Genomic DNA, 17,067 nt, shown 5'->3' with positions numbered 1-17,067 from the left:
ATCCACAGCAGCAGCACAATCAATACTAAACAAATTACAGGGATAAGATTCCTCTTCCTCATTACTTCTTCTTTTCTTGGTTGGGCTAATTTATCTCCAGAGATTTGATTATCTGAGATCCTTCATCCTTCCCTGGTTAACCCTTGAACTTCCAGATTCCTGCACTAACAAAAATTTAAAATAACTTTGGAACATGAAACTTAATTCATCCACATTAGTTGTGAACTTACAGATGTGATTAATCATGTATTAATTTTATGATACAAATCTGCAAATTATGATTTTAAAATCCACATAGAATAATTTTTAAATCAGCAGTTTTCATGGGCAAACTTCTGCCAGCAGGGGGCAGCAGTTAGCTGTGAGCAAGTAACCAGTAGAATCTCTCTCTCTCTCTCTCTCCCCCCTCCCCCCCTTCTCTCTCTCTCTCTCTCTCTCTCTCTCTCATATTCAAATTCAGTTGCTTTATTCGCCACACAAAGTATGGTACCAGCTAAAATATATAATATATAAAAATATATTTCTATTACTGCGTCATTATGTACAATTTTTCCCTTAGTTATCAATAGTTGTTCTTCAGGCTGTTACACTAATATTGAGCAGTCAGTGATGCCTCTGTGTCTCTTTCTAGGTCATTCATCTCAGAGGAAGAAATGTGATAATTTTCACAAATGTTATTTTCTGTAGTTTTGTACTAAACATATGATATTTCAAGAAAAATATATATTACATATATATTACAAATGAAACTAATTACAGGATTGTGCAGAAACAGTGAATAGAATAAACACGCATGCATACAGTATCACCATGTGTTATGATGAAATTAAAATGCATATATTGTCCTATTAGAACCAAATGACCCTTATTAGAGCCATATATAGTTAAACACATGGTGCAACATTAAAATGCAAACACATGCAAAAAGTGAGGCCTGGGGGGCCTGGCCCAACTGGTTCAAATTTCAGCAGAACACATTTACCTGGTTTTCTCATCTGTGACAAACATATGTTTCAGAACCACCTGAAATAATGTATCCTAGCAGAGCTAAGAACAACAGAACTGTAATGAACATGTTTTATAAATGTGGCATTAGATGTCTTCCTGTGATAGAAGCTAGCGACTCAATGTTTCTTTGCCGTTTATTCTCTCTCTCTCTCTCTCTCTCTCTCTCTCTTTCTCTCCCTCCCTCCCTCCCTCCCTCGTGTCTCCTCTGCTGCTCTTCAGAATGTTACAGCCCTGCAGCCCTGTTCTAATGTCCCTAGAATGTGTTTCCTCAGTCATGTGTAAAAATGCTTGAGGCTTGATTTCCAAAGCTCTGCAATAAGGGTAGCTTTCAGATCTGCTATTTACACTCTGTGCTTTTCTCTATTCAAGCACAGAGGAAGAAACAGTGAATTAGATATATTTAATAGACTAAATAACTTACAAAACTAGAAAACAAGAATACCTATTTGAGGCAACTATACTGGGCCCCCATCCATACCAAATTAAAATTTTGAGGAGTCCACCTTTCTTTTTTGAAATAATTTAAAATGAGTTAAAAATCAATTAACTATGGTTGTTTGTTTTTTTCTAAATTGGTGCTTTTTAAATTATTTCATTTGTCCTTTATATTTTAGTGTATGATATTAATTCATGCATCAAAATAAACTTAAATACAATTAGTCAATATTTAATGATTATGCAATATATTGAAATATATCATGCATAAACTTCCACTGCCCAAAACTACCAACCCTAGCTGTGACCTTCTTCGAACAGTGGGTGTGAGACCTGAGCTCTGCTGAGCTTCCTGATCCCAGACCCTTTCACTTTGGAATCTTTGAGCTTTTCTCATCCACCCTCAGTAGCTTCACAGGATGACAGCATGTGTTCACATCTTAGTGTCCTCTTGTATGTTCGCTGTCACTCGATCGCCTTCTGCGTATAGAGTCAATGTCATGCATGGTTTAGCATGCCATAATGAGGACAAGGGCCTAGTGCGCTGGGAAACTTTCCATCTCTTTCTGCATCTCTCATCCCTGCTGCTCATTGTCAAATCAATATGAAGGGTGCTCCAGCAGTGCTCTCTGCAACCCTCCCCCAAATATGACACAATCAAGCTAGTGTTTGACTTCAGCTCCCACCTTGGTATAGTTTTTTTAAAACTATCTGTCAAATCTACCCAAGCTCCACACTTGCTACTGCTCTCTGAGACATTGGGACAGCTACAATTGTTAGTTCACGGGCATTTGTAAATGTGAATGTTCAGGACCGAGCTAAATGTGGACGTGTATTTAAGTTGGGTTAGGACTGCAAGATGAAAATAACTGCCCTCTTCCCAGCACGTCTGGTATCTTCCAGTATCACATTTTACATGATTTGAATTAAGATGTCATAATTGCTCTGTAACACCAGCACTGTCTTATGCAGCAGTTGGATTATGAGAAATAGTGCATATACCAGGCCTATGGCTCCAGCCATTTTATGAGATAAAAATGAAGGACCTTAAAAATATGTCAACAACTGGAAGTTGTATAGAAATCTATGGAAAACTGGTCTGGTGCAACAGTGAATTGGCCTGACCTACACAATATTTCCGTGAGAGTGAAGAGGTAGTCAGGGTTCCCAGTCAAAAATCATTCAGGCGTAAATGCAGTAAGTGAGCTGCAAGGCTGTATGTATAGAGAACTGAGGCGCTGATTTGAAGCTCCAGGCTGTGCAAAGTGCCTTTTTGAGGAGTCAAATGGTCCTGGGGCACCACGGTGTCAAGTCATGGGGGGAACCAATTTTTAATGTTTCATTCCATTTCCATCAAGCGCCCCGAAGTGCGGCCGTGATTGATGCAGAAAGTGGGGGGAACGCTGGGGGATTCATCAGCGACAGCGCTGGGAATCTGGGAGAGGCTGCCACGCTGTCACCGAAGAGCCCTCCCTTCCAGACAGATGAAAGCTCCTACCCTCAAAAAGTGCCTTTCCGAAGGGTATAGATCAACTGGCAAATCACCTGCAGGAAATAACACATAGGAAGACAACATCATTTATCTGACTTTCCCTCTGAAAGGGCATTTACGCATGCGGAAATGCAGAGGGTGTCTCCTCTGTGCCTATTTTTAAACCCTTCCTCGCAGAAGATTGGTGAATAATTGATTGTTTGTACGCCTCTGAAGTGTATACGAGGCAGAATGCTACTTGGTCGCCCTATTGGCACTCGGTGAAAGATGTTTGTCAGGTGGAGATGGGAGCTCGTTTCTCAGGCTTCAGCAGAAGGTATCGGGGTCGGGGTCTATTTGTTACTGACTGGACAGTCAGGGAAGCCATCAAAATGCTTCCTTTCTAATCATCAGAGCTGGTTGAGAGTTCTCAGGGCTCTTCCCGGAGTGGCAGGAGATGTCCGATAATGTATTGCCCACCTTTCTCAGACTACTGTATGTGTGCAGTGCCTGCAGGTTTCTCTCCCAAGGTGCGCAGATGCGATAGGTAATGTGAAATTGTTTGCAGTGGAAGAGTTTGCAATTGAACACACAAGTGCAATAAATTTGTTATTTAATGAAATGGAAAAAAAGAGAAAAGTCTTGAGGCTGCCGTGGTACACACAGTACGTAACTGGGCAGAGAATCCTGCAGGCCCCAATGACTGTATGTACAAAAGGACTGGAGGCATTTAAAATGGTTCTCCAGCACTATGTAATCGCTCATGTATCTGGATCAAATACTTTGCAGTGTGATCTGTGGGTTTAATCTTTCTGTGTATTTGAAGGCTGAACCCAGCCATAGAAAATATCAAAGACATATTAAACAGAAAATCTGGAAACATAAAACTGTAATGCAATCAATAAATTAGCAGGTGGAAGTTGCAGTATGAAAAGAACAGTACTGCACTGCTCATAACTCAGTACTTAGGGACAGTACAGTACCTTGACAGTCAATTTAAAAAATGCACACATGCACGCACACACATGCACACACATACACAATGGACACGTAATGCACAGACACAAACACACACACACACACACACACACACAGGCACATGACACCTTACTTGTGGCATTTCTTGTACAGAGCTAAATGCATACATTTAAGCTCCCTTCTTTATTATTACATTACAATATTGCTATTACATTATTACAAAGAACACATCGCCTTGAAAGACACTGTGGCAAACTGCATATTGATTTAAACGGTATGATTGCCATAAATATAGTAACACTCACTGTTCAGTTAAAAATAGTTTGGCTTAGATTGCTATTTTTCTGTCCACCTTAACATCACTAGATGACACGGGAATAACCCGGGTAGGCAAAGTTGCAGTGTCTGACGTTTGCTTCAGCCACACTGGCAATCTAATAACATTAAACCCTCACCCCAAACAGGACACGTTGCACCTCACAGTACAAAATGTTCAGAGAGGTCTGCCGATCATGATAATTGACGCGGTTATGCATTTAGACTTTTGCTGTCAGAGGTTCTGCAACGGTGTTGTACTGATGAAGGAAGTAAAGAAAAAAATCTTTGGCAATTCTCTGCCAGATCCTGTCCCTGCTGCATTCTAATGATACCTGATAAAAGGTGAAAAATTGCCCTTAAATGCACTGCAGTGCTATAAGCATCAAAGGGAGAGCATGTGATAATTCAAAGTGTAAGTGCACGGCATCCTTCTGCGGCGTTTAGGCTGATGTATGACAGGACTAGTCATTTATAGACTTCAGTGCTTTTACATACCACTGCTGCTGATTTACTGGCATTTCCCGGTCTGTGTTGTGCACATAACACGGGCAGCATTCTCAGCGCCTCCACATTATATCTTCCATGGTCAGATCATTTGTGCACAGTAAAATTTCCAGTGTTAATTCAACTGTAGCAGAGTTTATAATAGGGTCCATACGTACACTGTAAGAGTTCATTTTACATAGAAAATTTTACTGTGTGTGTGGTCTTCATCAAATAAAGAATTCAATAATTGCATTAAATGTTCCCTGCAACAGAACAGCATTTTATAAATCAAGAACCTTCCAATCAAGAACCGACCCAAGCATAGAGTGGTAGTATCTGGGATTCAAATACACAACCATCTGGTCAGAACAACATTCAGTGGTCTGAAAACAATTTAACACACCTTAATGTACATGGAGGAAACATTTGTGAAGCCATTTGTCCCAGATATTATGGTGTGCTGAAATGGGGAGACTATGTATGAAAAGTGCAGTGATTTCTATATGGTGAAACCAGAATATATAAAAATGCCCTTTAATAATATCTGAGGATCTGCACTTCAACCACATGTGACTTGTTTAAATACGCATCCAAAATTGTGGAGCACAGAGGCAAATCAAGAAAAAAAGTATTTGTCCCAAACATTATGGAGCTAACTGTAACTTTGATTGATTTATTGACAATGTAAAATGCCAGAATTCAGGTGCATGCATCTTTTTAAAACTTGCATTGTGAAATAATATACAGAGTAACATTTAATACATAAAGGACGTAATCCCTGAAGAATAAGAGCTAATCTTTGAGCAGGCCACCTTGTTTAAAAATGCATGTAAGCAGAGTCACCTATTGGCCATGTGTCATATAGAAGGGAGTACTTACTAGTGTTGACATCACCAGTGACATCACAAGTGCTGACATCACCAGGGGAGCGAGAGCCTGTTTTTCCTTGGCATGCAGGCCTTTGCTTCAAAAGCCTAGCCATCCAGCTACTCAAAGAGGAGAACCAAGCATCTCTTGTTTATATTACTGGGCCTTTTTGTTTTCCCTAAATTATTCATGAGGCTCTCCATTTTTTTAAGCATGTGAATACAGTGCTTCCATTCTGCAGCTGTCACCAAGAGAATGCTTCATCAGCCTAATTGAGGCCGTGCTGCTTAAAAGATCACGTAAGATCTGCGCTCCAGCTTGGCTCGCTGCCTTGGGCTTCCCTGAGAGAGAACCCTGCCAGGAAAGTGCTGTGTAGCTCTCACAGTGTGTGGGTCCTGGGCCATGGGGAGTCCAAGCAGGAAAAAACCCCCCCACAGACAAACACAGCGCAGACAGCACCGCCAGGTTCCCTTCGCTTATGGCTGACACAGCTAAAACGTGTCCTTGTGTTTTGAGCCATGTGTCTGATATCTCCATAATTTATCACTGTCCCAGCTTCAGCGAGGAAAACCTGCAGAGAAAATGTGTACGCAAATGAAAGCAGTCCAATTTATTGTCAGATTATGTTGATTGTTGTGTATTTTACCCTCTTGATTTTTTTTATAAAAGGATTTGGATGGAGCAAATTTGTACAGGTCTTTCCCTCATTTGAAGATCACCTGCATATTGAAGGAATACTCAGGGAATAGGGAGACCCCAGAGCATCGACTACAGTAATGAGCTGGAATGATGGCTGTATGATTGACAGGGACTCCCCGCAAGCCTCCATGGGGCTTCAAAGTGTAAGCAGTTTCTCACTATGGTTACATTATTATTTCTAACAGCCTGCCATTTTTTCTTTTAAGTACCCAATTATTAATTATCCCTCTTGCAGATATTACTCAGAACCAAATTTAATTTATATGTTTTGTGTTAATTTAATTTTTACCTTTACATTTTACCTTTACAGTATGGTATATATGCACACACAAAAACATTTATTCTCAGTTTTGCTGCACACAATATCCCTTATAATCAAGTCATTCATTCAAGTTGCCTTGGATAAGTGCATCATCATTACCATCATAATGATCATTGCCATGACGACAACGACGACGGTCATATTATGAAGGGGAAATATGCTTTCTCCTAAATGCAAAATCTTTATTTGCCTTCAAAATATTAATCAGATCCAACACATGATTCAAAAAATGACTTGTAATTTCCTCCAGTTGTGAATTAATGGCTGCATCCGTAGGTTTATCACTTGGGGCTGATGCGGCTTTAGGTCACCATCAGGAGGTGTTCCCTGGCTGATTTGTTTCATTTCTAAAGGTTGTGCTGGAGGGTGTCTGTGAGTGGATTCCCTTTCTTCTTGGTAAATGTTAGGCTTCAAAGGCAGCTGGGGTTTCAAACAGACAGTTATGGTCCTACAGAGAGAGCCAACCCTCCTCCCCCCTCCCTCCCTGCCCTGACACTCTGACAGCCGGGTCACACAAAAAGCCATCTCTTTAACCCCAGAGGCACTGCCTCAGCAAAACCTCTCTTTACACACTGCTACCCTGCCTCAATTCAGACCCCACTGTAATGCCTGGGTTGAATTCTATTCAGCCTGGTCCATCAGCAGACTGAGAGTGTGGCGTTGCCCCTGATCGGCAGGGAACTGGTCATGCTTTCTCTGTTTGGACAGCCAGCCAAATCAAGAAAAGCTGGAACACATAGCTACATAACACATAATGGAGAATACTATGAATAAGCGAATTGCAAGTTGTTTCTTCCAACAAGAGCTTTATTTTTGGTAGATTATAGAAATGATCAACTACTTCCCCTGTTTCCTGACAGTTGTGAATAAAAGTGAAGCACTATATTGTTTATACCAAATTCCATTGAACCTCTCAACTTGGTAGTGCATTCCATCCCTCTTAAGTTTAATTGACTCTGTTCAACTCCTAACCAACAAAAGTACCCACTGTTCCCTCTAAATGAGTGGCCATTCCACACCTGCTGTTGTATAATGGGCTGTATACCAGCTCTGTAACATTTGCCTACCACTTTTTCAAAGGTTTGACATGAAAAATAGTCCAGAGATTTGTATATGGACAGACTAAGCTTAGTCCTGGACTAAATTAGGTTTTGTATGGAGAATCTCTATTCTAAATTGAATTTATTCGAGGACTAGGCTCAATCTGGGTCTGTAAAACTCGCCCTATTTAGTTGGAGCATGTAGTGAGAATCTCAGCTCATCACAATAATAAAAAAGAAAAAAGAAACAAAACAATCTGGTTGAAACTTGGGTCCGGTTGAGCCTGGAACCTTATTAATCAATGGGAAACTTGATATTGGATCATTCTTAATGCCATAATTGCACTCAAGCCTCTCATGTCTGAGAATCTTCAGACATCAAAGATGGATTACAGTGCTGCAGAGCCAGAACACTATCCAACCCCAAGAAAAAAAAACTTTCAAATTTCTACTTTTGAATTGCATTACAGAATAAATATCTCTTGCCCTATTTCCTCTATGGTATAAATGATACCGATAGCATGGAAATGGTGCTTTAACAACCCCTCTCCTCAATTCAAACTGAGTTTGAGGCTCTTTGAGTATTACAACCTGTTGTGAAATATAATAACATCAGACAGCATTAAATTCTACAAATGGCTTAAACCTCAGCTGCTACAGAGGAGAGAGTTTTCTCACTCGGACATTCCGAGATTCACCCACCATTCCCCAGTGGCATTTTAGCTTTAAAGTATTATGTTGAACAGCCTTACTGCTGTGACACAATAAGTGAAACTGGACAATATAACCAGGTGAGTTTTTTATTTTTATTTTTTTGTGATGAATCAAGCACCTGTTAACCTTTGGAAGACACTGCTAAATCCTACACTGTCTTCCACCATTGGCTTTGATGCATTAAGTATGTAACAAGCAGTGGCAATGTCTGTTGGCAACAACAGGCCAGGGGCATGACTGTTGATGACCTCAAATTCAAAACAACTTTCAGCTGTGAGCACTCAGTTTTAACATGGAATATAACAGCTGAGCACACATTTTAAATCTATATGGAACCCAATGAATAATTAAGTCAAAGATCCGTTCACTCCATCATTCAGTGTGTTTTACTTGTTGTCATGCGATACATTTAGACATTATGGTGGGAAACACAAAAATGTACAGTATGTCCATGGAGGATAGAACACACTATTTTATTATATTTCTGTATCAAATATTTAAAAGTATTTATTGAGTATGCTCTAGAATGCTGTTGTCCAACAAGTTTTTGTGCCATGGTAGTTTTATGTGACAGAAAAAAAGAGATGAAAAAGCATTTATTTTAAATATTAATGAAATTGGGTTTTAAAAGGATTCATCCTTATCTACGCTTGCTCTTAGTGTAGTGCATGAATATACGTACGTACATCATGGTTGGCTTATATGAAGAATCTGCGCTAAAGATAGAAAAGAGCCTCTGTGATAAGTCACGGCATGAGTAGAGACAATGCTGTGTAAGCGGGGCGAGGTTTATTGAGGAATGCGGGTCTATTTTCAGCGATGTCGTCGCAAAGGCAGAATACCCTCACTTAAGCCAGAGCCTTTATATCACAGTTAAACAGCTAAAATCAAGCAAATTGAGAAGCACAAAATCGGGTTCTCCAGTGTTTGCCTCTTCAGGAAAGAAAGAATGAACGAGGAAGAGGCAGGCATAACAGAAGCCGCAAGACTCTCCTGGGATTCTCCTGTGCAAGAAACAAAAACACTACCCTCCTCTTTGGAAAAAAGGAAAAAGGGTGGGATTTCTCTGTCTTTCTCTCTCCTCGCTGCTCTCTCTCTCTCTCTCTCTCTCTCTCTCTCACACACACACACACACAAAGCAAGAGAGAGAGAGACTAACAAAAAACTGTTTTTAAGCAGAAAGCATAATCCATTTTTTAAATAGATAGTAATTGGAGAAGACTTACAATTCAAGGCTAAATTGGTCACGGTCTTGTCTGCTTGTCTTACCCCTATTTTCTAAACAGCCGGGTTAGAGTTAGACCTTGTGTTACACCTTGTGTTGAAGAATGAATCAACTAAATGTGTGTGTGTGTGTGTGCCTGTGTGTGCATGTGATATAACGTACACTAAAACCCCACCCTTCAAATGAACTTCAGTCTATATCATTCTCTTCTCAAAATACAGCAGCCCTACATGTATCTGTGAACCACAGTTCCTCCTCTGGCCTCTCTGTGAACTCCAACGCACGTTTGTCCCCTCAGATGGACTGAGTGGATTAGCCAGCACACGCTGCTGGTGAGACTGTGTGCAGATGATGTGCTCCAATTGAAGAGCTATTTCTCTGGTGAGTCAGGAGGGAAACTCCTGGGAGGAAAAGAGTGTGCATGCGGTGTTCTGCGGTGATGCCCGAGGCCTGTCATCCTCTTCTCCTGTGGGTGACACAGTATGTGTGTCATGATCACCTTCCCTCTCCTGCTCACTCACGAAAAGACCTCCTGGGACAGTGCCTTCCCAAAAGGGTGTTTTAAGGTGTTTTTCTAGTTCTGCCTTCGAAGGACAGCGATCGAAGAAAAAACCAGAGGAAAAGCGGAAAATATAACTTGTGCTCCTATCTGCTGTTTGTATATTATGCATCTTTCTCTGTTTATGAAGAGGGATGCTTTGTGCAGATTAACAACTGATGCTTCCCTGTGCGGGTGGATGGTAGGGTTGCCAGATGTAGAATTTTTAATAACTGGACAACAGCTGGAAGCCTAATCACAAATGGGATTGGGGAGCTGTCGATACCAAGGACAGATCGAGGAGTTTGGGAAGGGGTGGGGGTTGGGGGGGTGGTTGGGGGTGAGCGCTTGCTCTCAGAGTGGATCATGGACAAGACAAGAATTTTTATTTACAAGCAAACAGTAAATTTGTTTCTATCGACTGGCAATTAAACTTTTTTTCAATTGATTATTCAGACTGGGGATTATATTGTCCAGTGGGGACCACAAACCTATACAAATAATTTGAAAACCAGACATTTGAGTCGAAAACCAGGCATCTGGCAACCCTAGTGGATGGGGTCTAAAGGATACGAGCTGGGTTTAGTCCTGAAGCACCAAAGGTAGGCCATCAGCTCCACCACCCTGCTGTGTCACTCTCTTTCCCATTTACTGAGGGGGAGCTGGGAGCGGCTTCAGCTACCAGGCGCCTCTCCACTGAGACTAAGGCAAGGCAACCCCTGCCACAAGCACAATTCACACAATTGAATCCAAACAAGAAATCCACAGTAGGAGCACATATACCTACCTCACACCCTCTCATCTGATGTATGGATGGCACAATTAAACTGTGCACAAATTTTTTAAACCCTTCAGCGAGTATTCCCAGCAAATAGTTCAACAGTTTGAAAAAATGAACATTCCATTAGATATTAGAAAATATGTGCAGTATAACTGACTGTATTCAATAAGTATTAACAAAAGACACTTGCTGGGGAATTAGCAACAAGATTAGCTTCACTGTAGCTTGCCTCCATATACACAAGGCTGTTACCCAGACTGCATACTTACAAAGCAGGGAGCTATTGTTGTACATAGCCATATTATTTCTGAACAGCTAGCTACCCAGTTTGAACTACACAGATGTACATACTGTACAGTAACATTAGCTACAGATAATTCTACTCTTGTCAAGATTCACTCCCAAAGTTTGTCACTTTCACTGCTTTGAAACAGAACAACACACTACCATGACTAGGTGCATGGGAATGTATTCTGGATTAGCCACATTTCAACAAAACAGCATACACGTTTAATCTAAACACTGACATTGTACCAATATCCCCGCTGTCTGCCAACATGACTATGCCAAGTAACCATGGAGCCATTTTTAATGTTGTTCTATGCTATGCTCATATATTTTTCGACTAAATTAGCAATTGGTCATCGTAAACACAGACAACAGACAAAGTTGGTTTGTTAACTAAAGGTTGTGCATGGCGTACGTATGCCTGCTCTTAGCAGATATTTGGTCCAGTAAGGGTTGAGTGTCTCATTGAAATATTGTATCCCCTCATTTCCAGAGTGTATTTGATAGGCGATCAAGACAATGGCTTAGATGATCAATCACCCAAGGGTGTGATTCGCCCTGCCCGGGGGCAGTCAAAAGAGACCCAGAAGTGGAATGAGGTAGGCAGGCATGTGATGGCTGGAAAATAAGTTGGAAAATAAGTCTTTTGGTGTTTTTCATAACTGACAATCAAGTGTCTAAGTGAATAGTTTACATCCAGAATGCATACCCCCTCCCCACCAATCTCATTCATTGTTTACATTTTCGGTATCTTGCTTCCTCACTCTTATTTATTTGAGAAAAACAAAGGCAGAGAGCAAAAAGTAACCACCATTTTTCATTCATTACAGTTGATTTATTCCAGTGCTACTAGATATGCATAATGTGGCAGTGTATACAAAACAGGGATTATACATTTCATTTTTTAATTTTTATTTAGTCATTTTGTTTTTCCTGTTTAAAAAATTATAAATCATCTGATGTCACTACCGAGAAATAATAGAGTCTAATAGATACTTACTTGCGTCTTCACTGTTGTATTTTGAACGGTTTATTAATCCAGTAATTATTTATTAGCAGAACAATTACGTTTGTTTCCCTTTTTTACACATTACTGTGACTTTTTGGCTGTTACGGAAGAGCATGGAGAGGTCCTTGGATTCTGTTATAAATGCTGGGGTTAAGCTGGGATGGCTCCTTCTAACAGCCAGATAGAGGGAAAGGGGCAGGAGATACCAGAAAGGGGGAAGAATTGGACTCAGTGTCAACTCGGTATAGCTTGCAAGTATCATTGATATCTTCAAGCCACACTAACCCCTGTGACACCCTCACTGAGGGCATACTCACAGGACGTAAACTCTCGCGGCCTTCCAAACAATGCAGAGAAACCCCCCCCCCCCAATACTGTTTCAAAAGCACCATGGCATAAAAGAGACAATGGAACAGTACAAGTATCTTAAAATGATGTATGGTTCCTCGCCCATTCCAAAAGGAATTTGTTGACCATTTATTTCCTCAAATAGCAGCTGTTTCAGATAACAGCTTTTCTGAGTTTAGTGGTTATGTTCAATTCACCAAATATAATCCTGACTTGGGGGCTGGCCTGGTTCATTGCACATGTTTTATAACTCTGACTGGTTCATTTGCAAACCAAACCTAACTCTGATTGGCGAAGATGCACCTATAGAAAAACATGTTTTCTCAGAAACAATTATTATTGGCCAGAACGGCATAAAGCTTGTTTTTTGGTTCGAATGAAGTGAGAAATCAAATGAGCATGAACCTCATCATGGATGGCAAAAAGCAGGGTCTTGAAGGTTTAGTGCCGATTTGGATTAACCAATTTGACCAAATTGACCAAGGATTGGGTGGGTGCAGCCCTGGAGTAAAATGGAAAGGAAATTTACAACAACCTGCACACAGTAGCAAATTAAGTTCAATCTCACTGGCTTGACACTGAGGATGGCCACAGATAAAATGACTCCCTTTCAGAGCTTAGATATCTTTGCCCCAGGATAATGTGGAGAGAAACGTTTTGTGGGATATATTACGGGTGCACTCTTCAGAAAATGACAGATGCGCACGATCCTTCATACTTAAGGTACAGCACACTAACACAAGATATTAATGCACCGTACATATTTTCAATGAGTATGTAGGGCGTGCTCTTATTTTCACCATAGCCGTGTGAGAGAGAATCTTTATTATGGATGGATGTGCTGGGACGCACTGCCACCTGCCCTTGCAGTGTGATGGATTGTCCAGCCACATCATCAGTGAAGCACGGAATTCTCCACATGAACAGAAGGCCAAAGCTATTCCACATCTCACTGGAACTCTGGCAGGTGCAGCTATAAGGTCAAAGGAGAAGTAGGAGGAGCAGCAGTTCCACAGAACTACAGCTATTCTAGGCCTATATTTCAAAGGGAAGGAGGCTAAAGGCAAATCTGGTCAATCCCATACTGCTACTCATTCGATTTAGGCCTTGAAAGCTAATTTGTCTCTCTCTCGAATTGATTTCATATCAGAAGCATCCCATTTCTTGCATTTTCATTGAAACTACATCCCTTCGGTGGACCCACCCATTCAGTGTCATTTACATTTTTTCCATTTCCTTAAGTGCAGCATTTCATACACTTATCCAAACATCCTTCACCTTATCATGCTTGTTCTTCAGAAAGTCAGTGGTTCTCCGAAGCTCTCAGGCATGTGGAAGCTGGACTGTGGTGCTCTTGTTTGTGGTGGACGCTATCTGACCAACAAGCAAGAGCAGGAAATAGACCAATGAAGATTGAAATGTAGCTGAAAGTTTGGTCATTGTAAATGTAGACTCAGATTAAGATTCTTAAATCTGATTCCAAATTTAATCAGATTTTTTTCCCCCAGGGCATGCTTTAATGCTTTTTTCCCCCCATTACTAAATACAAAGTTACACTATGAGCCCCACCCTGGAGCTTTGGAAATGCCTGTGAGTGAGTAGGAACCATGGTGTTTTGAAACAGCACACGTATCTTTGTGCAGCAGACACTACATATATACGGTTAACAGTTCATCTTTCCCACTGAGGGCAGGGTCTAGTCACAAAGCTGTAAGTCATCCTTCATAGACAATTCTGTTCTCTGGGCTCTACAGCTCTTTCCAAAACACACATAAATGGGTCAGAATGCATCATCATAACTGTCACCAGAATAATTGGAGAATATTTTAATGAATCACAGCAACTCAGACACCACCTCAGGTGGTCAGGAACAAACTTGGGCATCACCAAACTGTTCCATGTGGTTTCAGTAATAGTAGAGCTTTATATGCACAGGTGTTACAGCTTTGTCTAAATGGCCAAAGAACCACAATACAATTGTGTTTTCTCAGACCTTTAAAAACAATGAAGGTCTTCAATATTATTATTTTTTGTCATGATCGCAGATATTTGAACCATACTGGCAGAACTGGGCTCCAAATCAGGGACTTTTAAAGCTTATAAACGTGTTTAATGTTGGTTTTGTTTTTAATTATTTGCCTTTTTGTGTATTCAGTTTTTCCTTGCTGTTTTAGGACATTTAACTAGGAATGCATGTTTTCATAACTTTGCTGCCACACTGTTGTAACATTATAGAATTGATCTACTACCTATGAAAAAATCCTAGGTAAATGATAAAAAATGAATTATCTGTAAAAAAAAAAAAAAAAAAGAGAAGGAAAAAGGAAAAACATAACATAAAGCCATCCCAAAGGTTAGCTCCATCACCATTTGCATTGAAACATGCAAGGGGCGGGGTTTGTTTCTCAGTTCTCTCTCTCTCTCTCAAAAAATCAAAAGCAAAACAAAACAAAATAAAAACAAAAACGATAAAACCGCCCATCTACAGTGGGTGTGGCCTAAACCTCCCATCTACAGTGGGTGTGGCCTGCTGTCCTCTTCCAACAGACTGAAAGGCATGCCGAAGGAGAACATTCAGTTCTCTGGAGAGCGTATGAGGACCTTTGGAGGCTCTGATGTATCATGAGGGAGAGAATTTGAGAGAGCAATTCACTTTTCTAAAATTTTGATTTTGAAGTTTTTGATTTTTACTTTTTTTAAATACATATGTGCAACGACAACAATGTATTGCATGTTACTTGGGAGAGGTAAAAAAAAAAATGTTTGTTCAGACGCTGACAAATTTGACATCAAGCTTTCTTTCTTTTAAAAATTGGTAGAGGAATGTATTTGAGGAAGGAATGCAATATTTGCCTTTTTTCACCAGCCCCAGCATACAAAAATGCTATACCAACATTACCAAGGGCTGAGACTATGGCAGTTTCAAACCATTAATGCATCTTTCTGCATGGGCCTGATGCATTAAAGGAAAAAAGTATGGTCCTGTGTCGCAATGGAAAGTTGCACCCTTGCCACGGTTTTCCAAGTTCTCTCTTAAAACACTTACATGCACATGCATATCATGGGAGTGTGTTTCTGCCATTCTCATCAGCGTATTTAATCCATTATATTTGATATAGGTACAAAGGAGATATGAACCAATTCCCAGAAATTATTTGTCTGGATATTTTGCTCCAGATTTGTAAATTCTCAAAAATCTTTTGCCTATTTAACTATTGATGGGCTAACACAATTAGTTATATCCACCCACTGGTGCATTGGTCCTTAGCCCTCTGGATATTTCCTCTGAACAATGCAACGTATTCTACATTAATTAAATGGCACTGTAAATTACATGCCAATCATTTATCATATGAAAAGCTGTTTGCACCAATTTTCCATATACATACATTTGGAAATTTGTATGAAAGGTTTAAGTCAGCATCACTGCATATATTTTTCCGTTTTACAATTGGTCACATCTTAGGAATGCCCCATTCTCCAGCTTCCCTTCCACATTTATTGCACTCTGAGACTGGAATTGATTTCAGAGCTTCCAAAGGCCCTCTCTGCTGGCAGCTAGGCTAAAGGGAAACCTGTGATACTGGTCACGTGAGGGAGGAAGTCCGCCTGCCGGGTCTCCTTTCCTGGCTTCTGAGCAGGGTTCTCCATGGCCGGCCTCCACCTCGGCACACCCCTCCAAGGCACCGCCCTAGCAGAGCACTGGCCTCCACTAGTAGCGGTTTTCATTTCCGTCTTGCTTAAGGATATTCTCCGGTGTGATAGCCAGCTTCACCCCAGCACCCTGAACTCAGTCAGTAACTATACAAGGGCTTTACAAAAAAGCTAACTTCAACAGCCATACAATGGCTAAACATAAACCATATCTCTACCGTTTTTTAATTTATTTTATTTTTTTCAATTCTTTACTTTTGTCTGTGTTAAATTTTCGGTCTCTCTTTAGTCGATTGAGTCAGTCTGCGCTGGAGCCTCAGCGGTGTTAAGTTTTGGATGGCAGAGGTGTGTGGGGGGGTGGGGGGGAGTGGGGGGGGGGGCTAGCCGCTGTCGGAGGAGGTGTGTGGCGCGGTGGAGGGCGAGCGGCGCCGTCGAGTTGGCGTCCAGGACCGCTCCGAGCCCAGCGACGCGGGCCGGAAGCGGTGCGCAAAGCCGTCCAGGAAGTCCCGCTGCTGCTGCGTTATGGCTTGAGAGAGCAGGCCGGGCAGGGCCTGCAGGCTGCCAGTGATGGAGTCCAGCTTGTCCTCTAGAGTGCCAATTCGCTTGTCCAGCTCCTCGCTGCGCTCCTGCAGCTCAGACACCAGGTCATACATCACGTTCTGTGTCTGCGGAGAAGGCAGAGGGAAACTCAGGACACTCGACTCGCGTTCACCTCATCAGGAGGACTCCACTAGCCCAACGTGCCCTGGGAAACGGGAGGGCGAGGGGAAATCCTGCCCCCATGACAAAACATTATGTGCAAAGGGCTTAAAATGAGAGTGCAGCCTCCACATTTCTATCAAAAGATACATTTACGTGATGATCTTCAGCCCTGGAGTATGGATAT

General features: G+C 41.2%; 1 protein-coding gene across 2 annotated transcripts in view; it reads right to left on the bottom strand.

The window, feature by feature from the left end:
* Positions 1-14,323: 14,323 nt before the first annotated feature.
* The window catches only part of kcnn1b (potassium intermediate/small conductance calcium-activated channel, subfamily N, member 1b), a 63,168-nt gene continuing 60,424 nt past the window's right edge, over positions 14,324-17,067 (bottom strand). For both annotated transcript variants that reach the window (XM_064331568.1, XM_064331571.1), the window contains exon 9: positions 14,324-16,846. In XM_064331568.1, coding sequence (XP_064187638.1) covers positions 16,562-16,846 — 285 coding nt within the window. In that variant the 3' untranslated portion in view covers positions 14,324-16,561. The remainder of the gene's footprint in view (positions 16,847-17,067) is intronic.

The sequence above is a fragment of the Anguilla rostrata genome, chromosome 4, assembly GCF_018555375.3.
Source record: "Anguilla rostrata isolate EN2019 chromosome 4, ASM1855537v3, whole genome shotgun sequence".
In the NCBI taxonomy this organism is placed as follows: domain Eukaryota; kingdom Metazoa; phylum Chordata; class Actinopteri; order Anguilliformes; family Anguillidae; genus Anguilla; species Anguilla rostrata.
The sequence above is the reverse complement of the archived record's forward strand: the minus strand, read 5'-3'. Positions and strand labels throughout refer to the sequence as shown.